This window comes from Mya arenaria, chromosome 8, assembly GCF_026914265.1.
Source record: "Mya arenaria isolate MELC-2E11 chromosome 8, ASM2691426v1".
Lineage (NCBI taxonomy): Eukaryota > Metazoa > Mollusca > Bivalvia > Myida > Myidae > Mya > Mya arenaria.
The window spans coordinates 63083327-63102563 of NC_069129.1; the positions used below are offsets into that span (position 1 = coordinate 63083327).

At 36.1% G+C, this 19237-nt stretch overlaps 1 protein-coding gene across 1 annotated transcript; it reads left to right on the plus strand.

The window, feature by feature from the left end:
* The first annotated feature begins 5432 nt into the window (after positions 1-5432).
* LOC128243467 (uncharacterized) lies at positions 5433-12183 on the plus strand. The gene is made up of 3 exons (XM_052961263.1): positions 5433-5464; positions 8564-8705; positions 10976-12183. Exons 2-3 carry the CDS (start codon positions 8610-8612, stop codon positions 11717-11719), a joined length of 840 nt encoding a protein of 279 aa, XP_052817223.1. The 5' UTR covers positions 5433-5464; positions 8564-8609; the 3' UTR covers positions 11720-12183.
* Positions 12184-19237: the final 7054 nt, after the last annotated feature.

Below are 19237 nucleotides of genomic sequence, written 5' to 3' on the forward strand. Positions count from 1 at the left end.
TAGTCTACTTCAAACCAAAATCGACAAATGTTCAAAGCAAATACTTTTACATACGGTAAAACAAATTCGTATGTGGAATCACAAGGAATAAATTGCATGTGTAATGGTTGCGAAAATAGCCACCGTAATAATGCAGCCCGATGATGCAGTTGAAACATTTTCCCATTTGAATACCATTTAGCGCAAACAATATACAAAAAGGTTCCCACCGCCAAACCCTTTCCAAATTCATGATCGCATACATGTTTTGTTACATGTTATGTTTCAAACATGATGTTTGAGTGTTTGTTCTTGAATCAAAAATGTTTACCTTTTTCATCTACTTTTAGCGATTCACGTCACTATCCGCAAAATAACCACATCAAATGTGACAAAAGAAGTTATATTTCAAGAAAAAAGTACTGAAACAATGCAACAAAATACTCTTTCTGGAATTATAACTCTTAACCATGTTTATATTTGAAATCTTTTTTAAATAAAACAACAACATTTTTTATCAAATTCCATGCATTATCCCTCATTGAATATGGGGCTGAATTTAGCGTGTTTCAAATCAAAATCGACACATTTTCAAACAAAATAAATCTTCATGTGGTTAACAAAAATTCTTATGAATAATTTCCAACTTGTAATAGTCGCATTATGTCCACCGTGATTTTGCAGCTGCGGTGTTGACATGTTTCCCCGTTTGAATGTCATTTAGGGCAAATATAATCGAAAGGATTTTACTATTAAACCTTTCTCAAATCAAGGATCAAATATAACTGTTTTATTTAAAACATTATTCTTTTCCCTTTCCATATACTTTTATTCTTTTTGAAAGCAATAAAACACATTTAATACCTATACGACTTCCTGCATTTTTTGTAGGCATGGCCAACCCAGATCGACATGTTTAAATCATTTTGCATGATATTAAAACCATCTCGTGTCGAACTACCAACACCAAATAACAAATATCTATTCAATAAAATAGTGGCAGTCGAATGACGCCATTTGGACTTATTTCCCGTTTCCATGCCAGTTAGGGCATACACAGAAAAACGTTATCATTATTCAGTTTCTTTCTAAACAATAGTTTAACGTTTGATGTTATTTGTCACGAAAACAGACTACACAACATGACAAATCTTTTAAGCATTTTTAAGTAAAAGTTTTTGTTCTATGATCAATTTTTTACCAGCTTTATATTTGTCTATTTTTGTTTTTTGGTCGAAACCAAGAAAACAAAATGAACTCGCCCACACATGTTATATGTGGTTGAATGTGGCCTACTGCAAACCATACTCAACAAGTATTTTAATGTAAATTATCTGTGCATGCGGTTAGGAATATACAAAATGGTCTGACTGATAAACCTTTATTATTTTCATGAGTGTATACACTTGTTTTGATCAATATATTTTAATAATACAACAAAAAATACCGTGACAATCCCAATAGTCGATACTTTTAAAAAACTAACCCTATTTAAAGGCACGTGGCAAGGGCCTCAACGACAATGAGCTATAGACACAAACATATTAAAACCACATACACAAATACAAACACCAAAAACAAACTTACACCACATACACAAACAAAAATACCACAAACAAACCATAACCTCATCAAAATTGCCTTACCGTGTAAACGATGGGATGGAGTCTACTTGGGGCTTTTATTATTAAGCATGGCCAAAACCTCACACTTGTCCAATGTCGAACTATCAACACCAAACGACATTAATTCCAGTCAAGTTTAATGGTGGCCTTATTGGTCAACGTGATTTTACACACCAGAGATACACCGTTTTAATGCTAGTTATCGAAAAAAAATATGATCGTTGCTCACAATTCATGTACATGTGGAAAAAAATATACAACCAAATGTGACATATTATTTCTTTTTCAAGACGTGCTGCAATCATCGTGTTTGGCCTATTGCCAGCAAAAATCGATTTATTTAAAGCAAATAAATTTGCGTGTTGTTAAAAAACACACCCAAGTCAAATTCCAAGCCACAACTAAAATTACATTGTGGCGAAAATGGACACTTGGACATCGTCATTTTGCAGCATGATGATGCTGTGTTGAAATAGTTCCAGTTTCGATACCAATACTATCAAAAAAACAAATACAGAAATACTTTCAAACTTTCTGCAACATATAGTTGCATGCGACTAAAGAAACATTCCAATGCCCAACTACCAACAACAAATGACAATTATTCAGTCAAGTACAATGGTCACGAATATAGAAGTCTTGAGTTTCGCATTCGAATTATACATTTTGACTTATTTTCCGTTTCAACGCCAGTTACGGCAAAAACAAAGTAGTTAAGTTATATTCAACCTTTTCCAAAATGATGATCTCATACAAGTGTTTTGTTCGTTCCAAACACCATGGAGCGTTTAATGTTTTTATCACTTCATTTACTACCAGGGGCGTAGCTGGGCCTATTATGAAGTATAGGCCGACTTGGTAGGGGGGTTTGGGGGACCTCCCCCTCAGATTTTTTTAAATTATAGATACGATATGGTGCGATTTGGCGTGTTTCTGGAGCCGTTTTAGTCATCAAAAATAGCTTCATAATGCACTTGACTAAAATTTATTTTTGTCTTACGTATGGTGTACAGTAACAGAACTGAAATACAAAGCTTTGATACTAATTTGTCAAACAAGCTTCAAAATGGAAAATATGTAATGGTTAAACAAGCGTGTCCAGTTGGTTTTATTTACGATGATATATCGAGGGTCTTTAAATGAAATCCAAGTTCCCGCATTTGACTGAAGCAAAAGTGTTTATGATTTTATTTATGTCTATCTCAACATCGCGATGAATATGGAGGACGACAAGTGAGAATAGCCTCTCGCCGGCCATTGTAGAACGAAGGTATGTCTCGATACGCCTCATGGAACTGAAGGAGCGCTAACATGAGGCGGATTGGCAGGCATGGTCAGCAGTATCTGCAGTATAATGTATATGCAGGGATAAGCTGCCTCCGATGTCTTGTTGAGTGTCGCCAGCAGTGTCGAAGGCAACATTCACCTGCTATCGCAGAATCCACCTCCTTCCTTCATCGCTGAACTCTTGCTGAGTCTTGGGCAGGTCTGGTTCATAATACTGGTAAAAAAGTCATCTTTTAGCAAACAGCTTGAAACAAACAAATGTTGCAGCATTATGTTTAAAATAATTAAATTAAATGCAAGAGGAGATTTGGAAACTGAACTTTATTCAGACAAAGAAACAAACAAAAACAAAACACCATCACAACAAGATGTTGTTTTATAATTATAGAAAAAGTACGTATTACAAATATTTTAGATATACATACAACAATAGTGACAAAAGACATGCTGGAGCACCAGGAGGTCACTACGATGTTTAACTGTGCCATCCATTTCTGATACTAGTATTATTTGCTTTAGTAATAGCCGGGGCATTTTAACCATTCTTCGTCATAGTCGGTATACGCGAAGGACCCTGATTTTTCCAATCATTAGCACTGTAATTCCCCATTTACATTTTTTTTCAAAAGCAATAGTACAAATTAAAGCGACACATTTCAGTTCCACTGAAAAAGGCGATGATCGTAACTAATGCTGGCTGAATGTCGTGATGCACCAACGGGTCGTTCTGTAGGACGAGCAGCCTCGTTCTCGGATTGACATCTACTAAATACATCTATGGAAACCCCAAACCTACTCGGGAATTAGATAAATAAAACGAAAATAACCTAAATTGCTATTCTAAACAGTTACATTTCAAAGCACGAACGTTTTGTCGAAACATGGAAACAGCATATATCTATCACATGTCATCCATATCATTACGGCGATTTGAGCAATATTGCACAGATAAATTGGAAGTCATGACACCACTTTGGCCGATTCCGTATATAACCTAGTAATGGTCATTAAAATTTTCCGAAAATAATTGAACATTATTTGAGGTCACTTGTCTTATAGCCAGTTTTTGTGAAATTACGGGTACTGTTTATAGTCCCCGACTATGTGTCCCTAATTGATATATGACGCGTGTATAGTGTCATCACGTTCACGCCTCGGGCATTTGGGGTCAGTCGTTGTAAAAACAAGACAAGCCAATATATACAACAGCACAGTTGTAGGAAGAAGGTTTATTATTTTATTTCATCGAATACCGATTTTGACATTCGAATATTAAACGTTCGATCGAATTTTCGAATATTCCTTGGCATCCCTAAATTATTAAATATGATGATATATACAAAATAGTAAGATTCGGACGTAAGCGGTTTCACACACCAAAAAATCCAAATATTTATCCATAAAAGTCTATCGCAAACTTTTGAACAACAGGGTGGTGCCAGTTTTGTTCCCATGGGAATATTTTGAAAAAAACTTGGTGGAGGACCACTGTATGATGCTACAAACGAAATATCAGGGGTATGGGCCTACCGCTTCAGACGCTGATACGATTTGCAAGGATTTCTCGATATAAATATGTGTGCAAGTAGGTAAGAAACTTGTGATCCCGGGCGCCCGTTGCTGATCGTTTACCGATCATTGTCTTTTGTTTGTTTATTTGAGTTTATCAAGGTCTGCCCGCGCCCATTGGCTGCATATTATGGCTTGACCCCGCCGTGACGCCATCACGACTTAAATTGTGTTTAAATGCCATAAGTGACATGAGACAGAAGTGAAAGCAATTCGCAGTCAAATCCAGACATTGGAAGACTTGAAGAAACAAAGTGAGATACAAGAGATCCGGGTGCGATACCCTAGCTCTTTGCGAAGAGACCTCTTGGTTCTTTAACGTGCTCGGTGTAAAGCACCCGCGAATATCAACGGTGACCTTTAGACATTATTTACTTAGCTTATAAAAGTAGGAATTTAAAACCAAAACCATTTTCTAAAATCTGGTTATGTCTACTTTGCAACGATACCAACATTTATTAAATTGATGAAGAATTAAAATAGAAAGACACTAGGGCCGTGTTTTCCATACTTGCGCTTCTATGTGATATTACGCGAATTTCAACGGTGACCTTTAGACATTATTTACATAACTTATAAAGATAGGAATTTAAAACCAGAACATTTTCTGAAAGCTGGTTGTTCCTTCTTAACAATAATACCAAAACTTTAAAAAAGTATCAAGAATTAGAAAAGTTAGACACTACTGGTACTGTAGTGAAAATACGCTGTTTCCAACAATGACTTTAAGGTAATATTAGCATAAATTTTTAAACTAGAAATTAAAAAGCCAAAACATTTTCTGAAAGCTGGTTGTTTCTTCTTTACAACGATACAAAAATGTATTAAATTGGTGAAGAATTAAAAAGTTAGTCGCTAGGGCCGTGTTTTTCTTACCTATAATAGGCTATATATCTCTGTAGAGGCCTTATAGGGCCGGATTTTATACCTACCCCGACAATCGATCCCGGGTCCCGGCAAATATAACTCCTCTGTAACGGGTACTACTTGGAAAAACACAGAAGGTAACTGAACTATTTTTAAAGGTATAACTTGCTTGAAGTTTTAATGTTATGTCAACGGTTACAGTTCTGATATATACTTTCTCAAAGTTATCGAGAAGACACATTTTCTACTACGTTTAATTGTTTATTATCACCATACTGTGAAGGTCACGGCTAGCAAAAATTTGGACCGAAGGCGGTCCAAATCATTTTCACACAAATTTGTTCTTTATCCCTGAAAACACTGACTCCCTGAAAACACTGACTGGTACTAAAATCATCAAAAAACTCCTAGTCTAATATCTGATGCCCATTTATGCATTAGTTAATTGTAATCATGCCCCCTCCCCCTAGTTCCGGGGGTATAGCGGGGGAAATTGACCATGTGTTTTCAGGTAGCCCTGAAGGGCCAGGTGAATGTGTTGTGTTTTTTTCTGTGCCGAAAATAGTGGTGTTTTTTCTGTGCCGAAAATAGTGGGGCATTGGCCTTACCTTGGGTTGCGGGGGGTTTTGTGGATATTTTACCAGCAGCTTGAGCCCGCGGGGTGGGGATTCTACCTGGGATCGGCTGGACCATAAGTCCAAAACCTGGGGAGGCAATGGTTATAATTGACTGGTGCATTAGCAGACACCTCGAAAACCATCCATCCAGCCGTGCTGAACGTTAAGTTTGACTGGGTCCAACTCAATGTAAGGGGTTTCAGGGTTTCCATCAAAAAATGTAAGGGGTTGTAGGGGCTCTGCCATAAAGTTCATAAGATATGTCAGGACGATGGGTCCTGAAACATAGTCCCCTCCACTGTCTATTTGGTTTGTTTTAGAAATCAAAATGGTGTAATTTCCTGTATTTTAAACAAGTTTCCAATTACTGTTTATATGTTGCTTTTATTAAGGATAACCTACTACAATGAAATAAATTATAATACAAAATATATTTGCTTAAAGGTTAAAAAAATTTCTTCGCTTGTTTTGGTTATTTTTCTAGTATTCTGACCAAAAAATATCAATGATTTTGTTGACTCAAATTCGTTTTAACGTGGGTATGTTTTACATTCAATTGGCACTGTTAACATCACAGCAAAATCTGCAACAGCCCATCATTAAAAAAGCTTAATTATAAGGGAATTATACATTCATGCAAATGTGTTTTTTCAATTTAATTTATCTTTATTCAAAATGAGTAAAATTGTGATACTAAGGTATAATCTTTTCTTCACCCATGCTTCTCAGTTACAATTCAAAATGATACGAGTCGACAAACAACATAATTATGTTGCCTAAGTCAATGAACACAAAGTCTTGTTGTTTGCTTCACAATCATAGGCGTTTATATGGATGAAGGTCCTTACATATTTTGACAGTGGTGTTTTTCACTCCATCCTGTTGTGAAGATGGGTAAACAGCACTGTGTGTCCTCACTAACATGCCTTCTTGCTGTTGTCAATACTGATACAAATGTTGTAATACTCAGGACACGCCTACCGGCATTCAGTCAACCGATGCAATTGCAGCAATAACCTGTTTTGTCAAAAATGAAGATTGTTTGATAAGGCTTGTCGCAAGGCAGATTAAATCATGTCAGCACAATTAACAAGTGTCGATACTTATAGCCTTGCCTTATCAGGCCCGACTAGCCGTAAAGGCCTTGCAGAAACACTGGATTTTGTCCATCTGACCGACAGTTTTCACGTTCTGATTTTTAAAAATGATGTTCATAATTTTTTTAACAAGTGAGAATATAATTTAATTTGTTTAGATACCTTTTATTCGGGCTTTGTTTGGTGGAAGTTGTGGGTTCCTTGACTCTGTTATAACCTTATAACAATTGTGGTGGTATTCATAAAAGATCTTAAGTCATTTAGTCATTAAAAGTAACTTACTTAACATACGATTTAATCCCTACGTAATATCTTAAATACTTTTTATTTTCATTGATTTGATTCAAAATACATACCTTTATGCAAAAAATATTTATACTTTTCTTTTAATTTGACTTGGAAATTAATTGATTGACAGACTTAATTGATTGACAGACTTAATTGATTGAAGTTAAGAAATGACTTAAGAAGTTTTATGAACATTGCCACTGGTGTATTGTCCCTAATCCTGTAGGTACCAAAAGAAGTTGTACCATTAGAATGATTACAATCTCGTACCACTGTGAAGTCATACCAGATTTGCTGACGTTGCCAATATATGTAGTTTTTAGTAGATGTATCCTGTATCCAGATAGTGTGGAAATAACAAGGATCCATACCTTATCACCATTGAATTTTAGATCATGTATATTAATATTATTGAATAGTGCATATATGATATGTTATAACTATATGAAGGAAGTTTTACTATTAAATACTTATATTAAAAGACTTCTCTGAATCTTGTACTTCTCTTCGTGGTGGTACAAGTTTGTATTGGTTCAACTCCTGTTGAATTTAGTAGCCAATATTGGCAGACGATATAGTTCAGACATATGCTTGTGATATTGGATATTAATAACTGGAATGACTTTTTATTCGATGTTAATCAGAATAAAAAGATACTTTCTAAACAGAAAATAAATAATTATCCTTTCTCTAAAATGGAAACAAGTACATGTTTAGATAAACAATGATCTGCAATTTATGGTTGGCATAAACTATAATACTTGTTCAATGATTCCCATGTTTAATTCACCTAATTCAGAAAAACAGTCAGATGTCCAACATTTACTGACTGTAATCATTTAATACTTTTTGTATCCAGAATAAAAGACAACCATCTGGAAAGATATCAAACTATTTACAAACAAAACAAATTAAACTCAAAATCTAAGGATATTTTGAATAATTATGGTATTTAGTATTATGTTTAAGCGTAATGGACTTGTATGCACACATATCATATGTATATGCCTGCATAAAAAATGTCTTCAAACACCTGTTCTTATAAGGAAAAAAAATCCTATAAGTTATGACAACATTTGCGAGACATCATAAGTTCTGACAGCTTTAAGAAACCGTTTTTTTTAAATTAGTTTTATAAAGAAGAGATGTTGCACTTTCAAGTCAAATTCAAAACAATGAAAAGGATAAATGGAATATGTTTTTAAATTGATGTCTGGTTTTATTTAAATTTTAGATGTTTGTCCTGCACCAAACAGCCATTGGACACTGATGTTATAGCGATGTTTCTGTTCACCGTCTCCACCTTACCGCTTAGGCAGGCTTCAACACTGGGCCATAAAAATGCTGCTAAGAAAGTCTACAGATTATTTGTACAGGTGATACTTTTCAGCAATCGCATCAGCGTTCATCAATTTAAACTTGTTATTTTACACTTGGCGTAAAAAATAAATGTTTGTTTCCATTAACCTGATCCATTGCACCTACACTTTTTAGCTCACCTGTCACTTTGTGACAAGGTGAGTTTTTGTGATCGCCTTTTGTCCGTCGTCCGTCGTGCGTCGTCCGTCAACAATTTACTTAAAAGACATCTCCTCCTTAACCGCTGGGCCAATATTAATAAAACTTCATAGGGATGTTCCTTGGGTGGTCTTCTATCAAAGTTGTTCAAAGAATTCAATTCCATGCAGAACTCTGGTTGCCATGGCAACCAAAAGGAAAAACTTTAAAAATCTTCTTCTCCCAAACCACAAGGCTTAGGCCGTTGATTTATGATAGGTAGGATCACCAAATGGTCCTCTACCAAGATTGTTCAAATTATGGCCCTTGGGTCAAAATTGGCCCCGCCCCGGGGGGTCATGGGTTTTCTCTATATGTTTATAGTGAAAACTTAAAAAATCTTCTCCTCTGAACTTACTTGGCCTAGAGCTTAGATATTTGGCATGATTCATCGTCTAGTGGACCTCTACAAAGTTTGTTCAAATTATGGCCCTGGGGTCAAAATTGGCCCCGCCCCGGGGGTCATGGGTATTCTCTATATGTTTATAGTTAAAACTTAAAAAATCTTCTCCTCTGAACTTACTTGGACTAGAGCTTAGATATTTGGCATGATTCATCGTCTAGTGGACCTTTACAAAGATTGTTCAAATTATGGCCTTGGGTTCATTGGCCCCGCCCCGGGGGGTCATGGGTTTTCTCTATATGTTTATAGTGAAAACTTTAAAAATCTTCTCCTTTGAACTTACTTGGACTAGAGCTTAGATATTTGGCATGATTCATCGTCTAGTGGACCTCTACAAAGATTGTTCAAATTATGGCCTTGGGGTCAAAATTGGCCCCGCCCCCTTGGGGGGTCATGGGTTTTCTCTATATGTTTATAGTGAGAACTTCAAAAATCATCTCCTCTGAACTTACGTGGCTTAGAGCTTAGATATTTGGCATGATTCATCGTCTAGTGGACCTCTACAAAGTTTGTTCAAGTTATGGCCCTGGGGTCAAAATTGGCCACAACCCGGGGCTGATGGGTTTTCTCTATATGTGTTATAGTGAAAACTTAAAAAATCTTCTCCGAACTCACAAAGACAAGTAACGTCTTAATTTAAACTGGATAATATATTTAGTACACATACCAATTTTCAATATGGGCCACATACAACAATTAATAACAAATATACATATATAGATACACACGTAAAATCAGGTAGTGACAAGAGCTTAGATATTTGGCATGATATATCATCTTGTTGACTTGTACCAATATTGTTCAATCTTTGGCCCTGGGGTCAAAAAATGGCCCCACCGGGGCGGTCATGGGTTTCCTTATATATGTATATGATGAAAACTTAAAAAATCTTCTTCTTCGAAACCAAAAGGCGAAGGCCTTAGATATTTGGTATGAAGCATCGTTTATCGGACCACTATTAAGAATGTTCAAACTTTAGCCCTGGGGTCAAAATTGGCCACGCCCCGTGTTCATAGGCTTACGTTTTCAATATTTGTATATAATGGTAGAATGTGCAATATATGACAGGTGAGCGATTCAGGGCCATTTGGCCCTCTTGTTTGTTCAAGTATGGATTTTTCCGTAATTTCTAAAAAAATATGCATTTATTTGAGTGAACATGTTAATATTTTACAATTTTACGCTTACATTTTTCTACAATAGTGATATACCATTAACACTGATATTGGTTGGTTTGGTACAGAATCCTGGTTCTAAAAACAAAAAGAAAAAAAGTTATGCCTGCCTGTAGACATACCCTTTTATTTTGAGATGTTAGTGGAAACAAAGATTTTTTTTGGGATAGGGGCTTATACATTGTACTTTTGAGTACTAGTATGAATGAATAAAAACTAATATCAATACAAAATAGAAATAAGTGTTTATAAAATATATTACTAGTAACACATAGCACATGCAATGAATGTGTGTGGTTTCAAGCTCATATATATTAAAATTATATTGTGCTGTATTAAATTTTGAAGTTACTATATACTTATATTTTAAAGCAATTTTTACTGAATTGGTATTTTTTAGTTTTATATATAAGTGTTTTTGTTTCTTCACACAGGTGTACAGTAAAATGATATTTATGGATATTTGTATTTTATGCTATGTTTTCTTTTACTTTTTGTCTTTATATTGTAGAGAGCTCATGGAAAATGTCCTGTGACTTTTCATCAAAGATTTGCATCGAATGCGCCAAATTTGAAGTCTCATCCTTCACCAGATAGCAGTGTAGCAAAACTGGCTGCTGAAGAGATTCCTGTCAGTTCAGACATCGGGAAGAAGCACATAGTGCCTATGTATGACGTGGATAAGGTTTCAAGGGACTGTCACATCATCTATCACCGACGCCTTTACTTGATTGGGATCAAACAAACCTTTTACGTTTCTCTTGGAGCATTCGCAATGCTAAGCTTTGGAACGTTTGTATGTATGAACTCGGGGGAGGCTGAAGATGTCCTGATTCCACTTTTAGATATTGAAGTTCCTGACATCCTTTTAGGATATGTATGCCTTATATCTTTCATGATAGTCAATGTTGCATTTAACTTATATCGGCAGAACAAACTGTCTGTAATAAGGGTTTATCAAACACCGAAACCAGACAGGTACATAGCAATTGTGATAGATGGCTTAAAAAAACAGAAAACTGTGGAATTTGGTCTCAATGATTTGACGCCAACAAATTATGGAAGAAAGATAAAACAGGGTAATGCCAAGATTGGTGACAGAATCGTGGCACTGCACTTGGATGACTTTATAAATGATTCGTACTACAACAAGCTGTTCAAACTGGAAAAAAGGCCCATAAATATGAAACGGAAAATTACAACATTACCCAGGACAGATGAAGCAAGGATTACCAATGACAAATGTGATAGTTAGAAAATTAGGATATTTTATTTGCTTGTAGCACGATGCTGTTATTGAATTATTAAATTATAACTGTTTATTTATATCAGAGTGATTGATTAAATAATTTGAGAATTCTCTTACCTTGCTTCCAATAAGCTAAACATATGTTAAAAATATTTCTTTTATAAGTATATATGATATTTTACTTGAGTTCTTATGAAATAAATTTTATTTTATCCAGATTGATAAGTGAAAGCAAAGGTTTAAGGTTATGCATGTGTTCTATTTAAGCAGTGTTTCAACAAAACTTTGCAATCTTTAATCTTCTAAGTATGGAATAGCCTAGTGGGCTGTCTCTGTGACATATCTTGTTTATTTAATGCCACTTAGAACGGCTTCACTTTTACCCCTCAGAATATACATGTACAGTTTATAAAAATAAAACAATCATGTCAGAGTGACAACCAATAAAATAAACATATTCATGACTTCTACATTGGCCTTTTTTTACAATTCAAATGTCTTTAGCATTTTACGAAATTACACATTAGCACTACTGAAGCATTGTGGAAAGATCCACGGTAGGTTATGCGCTACTTCATGGGAAATGCAGTGTAAACGGATTTCAGTTCCAAGCTTGTCTGCTGATGATGCATTTAAGATACACAAGACTATATACATATGGAAATGTTACATACGGTATTTGATCTGTACAATAAGTACATGCTTTTCTGCTACACCTAGATGTTTTGCAGAACAGAATTCATAACAGCTTTTGGGATAATATTTTGAGATGAGAAAAGTTCTCTCAACAATGTGGTTTAACTCACCAACTAAGTGTATAGATGTAATTAAGGACAAGGTTATTGCCAAGTACACACGGCATCATGAATAATTTGAAAGGAAACAGGTTGGTTGGTATGGATGGATATGGAAGTTTAATCTCTGGACAGTTCTTGTTAAAATCTAGGACCAATACTTCTAAGAAATGAACCTCAGGGAGGCTCATGTCTGGTGTGATCTGTATACCAGTGAGTCTACCTCTGCACTAGTATTCATTGTTTTGGACCTAAATGAAATGTATTCCAGCGTGTCTATCTCTGCACTAGTATTTTTTGGTTTGGACAAGGCAATGAACTGTATTCCAGCATGACTGTCTCTGCACTAGTATTCATTGTTTTGGACCTGGCAATGTACTGTATAGCAGCATGTCTATCGCTGCACTTGTATTCATTGTGTTGGACAAGGCAATGTACTGTATAACAAGATGTCTATCTCTGCACTAGTATTCATTGTGTTGGACAAGGAAAGGTACTGTTTAGCAAGATGTCTATCTCTGCACTAGTATTCATTGTTTTGGACAAGGCAATGTACTGTATAGCAAGATGTCTATCTCTGCACTATTATTCATTGTGTTGGACAAGGCAATGTACTGTATAGCAAGATGTCTATCTCTGCACCATTATTCATTGTTTTGGACAAGGCAATGTACTGTATAGCAAGATGTCTATCTCTGCACTAGTATTCATTGTTTTGGACAAGGCAATGTACTGTATAGCAAGATGTCTATCTCTGCACTATTATTCATTGTTTTGGACAAGGCAATGAACTGCATAGCAAGATGTCTATCTCTGCACTAGTATTCATTGTGTTGGATAAGGAAAGGTACTGTATAGCAAGATGTCTATCTCTGCACTAGTATTCATTGTTTTGGACAAGGCAATGTACTGTATAGCAAGATGTCTATCTCTGCACTGTTATTCATTGTGTTGGACAAGGCAATGTACTGTATACCAGTATGTCTATCTCTGCACTATTATTCATTGTGTTGGACAAGGCAATGTACTGTATAGCAAGATGTCTATCTCTGCACTAATATTTATTGGTTTGGGCAAGGTAATGTACTGTTTTCCAGGATGTCTATCTCTGTATTAGTATTCATTGTTTTGGACAAGGCAATGTACTGTACACCAGTGAGTCTATCTCTGCACTATTATTTATTGTTTTGGGCCTACCCTACCCTACCTGAAAAATACCCTACTGTTTTTGATGGGACTTTTGTGCCCGGTACGGAACTGTACGGGCGTTATGCTCGGCTCGTCACAAAAAAATGAGTTGTGCAAATCGCTACAGCAAAAAAAAAGTCGAGCGAATCGCTACACAACTAAAACATGGCGACCAATTCCTCCGTCATAAAGATCGTAAAAACGGCGTGTGGTTGCCAAAACACTCCATAACATCGGGAGTTTAAACTCGTAACACCCAAGATGAGTTTCGAAGATGTAGAGATAATGTTTTTGTGCGAGCCGGGGTCTATATACTGTATCCGAGATTGACATGTCAACATCCGACAAGGGGCTATTAACCCGTTTGTATGAAGAACAGCTGTACGACATTCCTGTCGGTTGAATGTCGTCTAATTTTAATATACCCCACCCACCACTGCAAGACCAGACACGACCCTTTTCACTTGTCATGTTTTTATCGAATGATGCAATCATATTTTTTTTAGTTTGCCATTTGTACATTTTATAAAATATTCCTAACTCTACATCTTGGAGAATGGCAGGGAAATGTTTTTGAGATGCTGAAGCAGGTCAATATTGTCATTTAATTATCAATATGTTTTGCATTCGGAAGGTGTGTAACGAATGACAACGAAACTCGGCTGGCTCAGTTTGGAGAGCGCCAGTCAATCAAACTAAGGGTTTGTTTATCCAGGAAAATCAGTGTTACCGAATCTTTAGCCCCAGTAAAGTCCTAATGATACTGAAATACTGTTGAAATGGGACAAAAACAAAGAAAACAAACATGTACCAAACTAAAAACCTAAAAAAATAATAAAAACACCCTACCTACCCTACCTATTCTTGGGGGCCATGTTACCCTAACCACACAATTGATTTTTTAGGTCTTAGCAACTTGTCAATATTTGCACTATTATTCTTTTTTTTGACCTGGCAATGTACTGTTTACCAACATGTCTATATCTCTGCACTAGTATTATTCGTTTTGGACCAGATAGTGTACTATTAATTAATGTTTTTGGACTTGGCAACCGAAAGCATATTTTCATATTAAGTATTAGATACAGCCCCCCGATACCTAAAAAAATTTAGGGCCAGATTTTAGTCTATATTTTGAGAATTTATAATCTAGTTTTATCTTAGCAATTAAAGTCCCATCATGTTTCAATGATGTAGACTTATTTTATTGTATATATCTCCAAAATGACTTCTCTTAACCTTTCTGAATTTCTAGCCACCAGGATGATAAAAATGCATTTATCGCTATTACATAATTCATTTAAACCGAGTGGATAGTCTAAATTTAGCACGCACAACGTCATTACGAAATTTGCATATCACGTGACTTTTAATGCCAAAATTCTATGTTGCTTTATATACTAATGATTTCCATTTTTTAACAAGAAGTTTTTGTTTTAAATATTTTTTAAACAAAATAATGATACACTGTTATTTTCATTAAATAGTTCACTATTAGATTCTACTCAAATGTGAGACTGTACGACAATCAGTTTTGGTACATAATTTTTTCATTCGGAAATGCTTGCATTACAATTATTTAAGACACAGAAGCTTAATTTTCTTAATGTGAAATTTAATTTGAGAATGTTCAGTATTTCTCTAGTTATTAATTCAGTCTTATCCGGCAACTACCCAGGTACTGTTTACAAAGCGCTATGCTACGCCTACTTATTTAACTCATTCGCATATACGGAGTCAGTGGTATAGGGGTTTCGTTTGTATTTCCCTATTATACATTCCCTACATACATTTCATTTTAAAAAGTACCGTGTGGACCTCGGGATTTTATCATTCATTATCTGAGACTCTCTCGTAGTTCTACACTCACCTTTTTCCTCTTATAATTTGATCCTAAGTGGCACTTGGCCTTTAAGATGCCTTTTTCGATGTCGTCTGTGTGGAACAATTTTAACCTTGATCAGTAATTACAAATTATCAAGACTCGTTATCACGTGTCATTCGCTTGAACGCTGCTCTATTGTTAGTTTTTTTCTAAACGACTGGAGAGTTGACGAGACATTTCTTAAACGCCTTTGTAATTGTCATTAAGTTTGTCGTTACTATGATTGTATATTTACGATAATGGCATACAGTCAAACCTGTATTAAGTGGCCACCCTTGGGTAATGATCAAAGTGGCTGCTTAAGACAGGTGGCCACTTAATCCAGGTTTGACATTTCCGCCTTGAGCTTTATTCAGAGATGGAGTATGTATCTTAACCACCACCTCACACCACAATCAGTAACATCTGTATCAGTATTATTGAAGAAGGTTGAATACAAATACATTTGTATAGATAAAATAAATTTATTTCAAATTTATAAATAAAATACAATAGATAAATGTTGATACAAGGCATAAACAAAACACACCACATATCAGTCTACACATTTCACGCTTACGCTTAAGTAAGAAATTGATTTGAGTCCTTCCACAGTTAAATTCCATGGCAACACTACTTGCACTACGGCCGTTTTCTAATAACTTTATAAACTCGACACGTTCTTTTAGAGTTAAACACTTTCGATTAGTCTAAGTTTCAGTCATATTCAAAGGTAAAAAAATATCAAGAACAATGCATTGTAAACATCCGTTCGTAGAAATATAAATCCGTGCACTTTGAAAAATAATATTGAAGTGTATAAAAATCGTAACTCGTTTCACGCTTTCGAATGACAATGCAAACTGTGAATTTATAAAAACCGGTGTTTTTGTCGGTATTTAATAATTATCTTCGTAATTATTTTATTATCTTATTAATTGTGTCAATTTTGATCAAAACATTCGCCGACGTGTAATAAACATGATTTCTCGATGAGTAAACACGCATGGCAATCGTGTGATGCAATATTCATTTTCATTGGATGACGGAGATACCCGAGGCCATCGTTCTTTTCCGTAAACTTCTATACGCAATTAAAGCTGTGTATTGGAAAAATTCATAAGCGGAAGTGTCAGTGACAAGGGATTAATGGCCGCTAATTAGTGTTTATATGGCTTCATGGGGACAAAAATTAGTGGCCGTGGCCGCGTTAGACAGTTGGCCGCTTAATGCGCGTACATTATATAGTAAAAACGTACGGGGGGAATTTGGAGTGGCCCGTTTAGGCAGGTGGCCATTTAAAGCAGGTGACCGTTCAACCAGGTAAAAATGCTATGAAACGCACTCCTGCATTCGACATGTTGTCACAAGGGCAAATCCTTCTCTGGCATGCGCGGCGGAATGCGAAAGTACGATGATGAAAACTCGACAGTACGATGATGAAAACGCAACAGCACGATGATGGAAACGCGACAGCACGATGATGAAAACGCGACAGTACGATGATGAAAACACGACAGTACGATGATGAAAACGCGATAGAACGATGATGAAAACACGACAGTACGATGATGAAAACGCGACAGCACGATGATGAAAACGCGTTACTACGATGATGAAAACACGAAAGTACGATGATGAAAACGCGATAAAACGATGATGAAAACACGACAGTACGATGATGAAAACGCCACAGTACAATGATGAAAAGGCGAAATCACGATGTTACGATGGTGAAAACGCGAAAGTACGATGGTGAAAACACGATAGTTTATCGCATTATCATGATCGTACTGTCGTATTATCGCGTTTTCATCATCTTACTGTCGCGTTTTCATCATCGTACTATCGAGTATCGCGTTTCAGATCAACACATTCATAGGCGATGGCCCTAACGGCATTCCATAGAAAATGCCCTTTTACGGAAAGTCCGCATGTGAAATCCTCAGAAGGAAAAAGAGGCTCCGTGGAGGAGGTTCATAAGTTTCTAGTCCATTTTGCAGGTCACATGTAAGGGGTACAGCAGCCACTCCCAGGTCAGCCCTGCGTCATCACCTCAAGATCAAACATAAGTCATCCATTATCCTTTTTTGGCGCGCCGTGAACGGTCAAGGATTTTATGCAGGTAGAAGGGTATCGGGGATTTCTGACGATGATTTTTTTTGTGAGGTTTTTAAGCTTGGACAAGGTCAAAAGGTTCAAGCAATCACTGTTCACTGAATTTCGGTATCAAAAAGTAAAATAATTATTATATTTTAAGTATTTTAGATGCATTACCGGGAAAACGCAAACATGAGCGAATCCAACATGTGGCCGTTGTTGTTCAAAGTATTATGTTCCGTCTTTTACTTAAGATAGTCATACTGTTTTTGTCATTATAATGGAAAATCATGTCAAGACAAAGCTTTTATAATGGTTCAACTAGTGGGAATGGGCGAATAGGGTGGCGCTATTACGCTTAACCCCTCTAAAACTGTCTTATGAAATAAAATGTTCCGTTGCAATTCTGAGAGAATTCTAACATTTAAGCATATAACACTGTTTATACATGACGTTTTAGTAAAAAAAATGTACTTGAAGTAGCAAATAATCGCAAGCCACTTAACCTATTACTATTACGTCCCCTCCCCAGGTACGCACGAGATCAGGCAGGTCAGATCACAGACGCCGAGATGAAACCTTCACAAGACGTCATGATTCCGACCGTATTTCATATCGCCATGAGCATCAGTCGTCACGTGACCGACACGAGACGCGCCATCGCGACCATGCACGTGATACAAGCCGCCGCCACCAGGGATATCATGACGGTGAGGACCGAAGAAATTACACCCACGGTAACCAAGGTTACCAAAGTCGTCACAGAAATAATTACCGTCAATACTAGGTTTCATGCGGGTTTTGGAACACAAACGGTTTCAGTCGGAATGAAATGTCGGAAAATTATCAAATACGCAAAAATTGTATTGATCAATTAAATATTGACATTGTATGTATAGCAGAAACACATTTAAAGAACGATGGAATTTTAAACGTTAAAGGAGTACGATCGACCAGTTATCAACTTTAACTAGTATAATCGACGCTAGAAAAAAAGACAAAGAAGGATACCTTTGTTGCATACGTCGATCTTTCCAATGCCTATGACCGGATTAATAGAAGTAAGCTATGGGCTAAATTGGAAGGGAACTTAAGAATACACTGCAAAATGTTGACTGCTCTGAAGTCGCTTTACATATCGGTCAAATGTGCCGTGCGCGTGAACAATTATACAACCGATTGGTTTGACGTATCCACTGGCCCGAAACAGGGCTGTCTGGTTTCCAAGACAATGTTCAACCTTTTTTTAAATGACTGCAGCGAACTATTTGAGCATTCAAATAAAGGTGTTTTATTTAACGGCAAGATAATAAGTCACCTATTTTATGCGGATGATTTAGTGTTAATTGCCGAAAATGAAAACGTTTTTCAACATTTGCTAGACATACTATCGCGATGGTGTTGCACAAACGACATGACCGTTATTATTGAGAAGAGCAAGGTTATGCACTTTAGAAATCCGTCTAGACAGAATACACAGTTAAAGTTCAAATGTAGTAATAATGAATTGGAATGGGTAGAAAAATATCGTTACCTAGGACTATTACTAAACGACACTCTCGATTATAACATCACTGC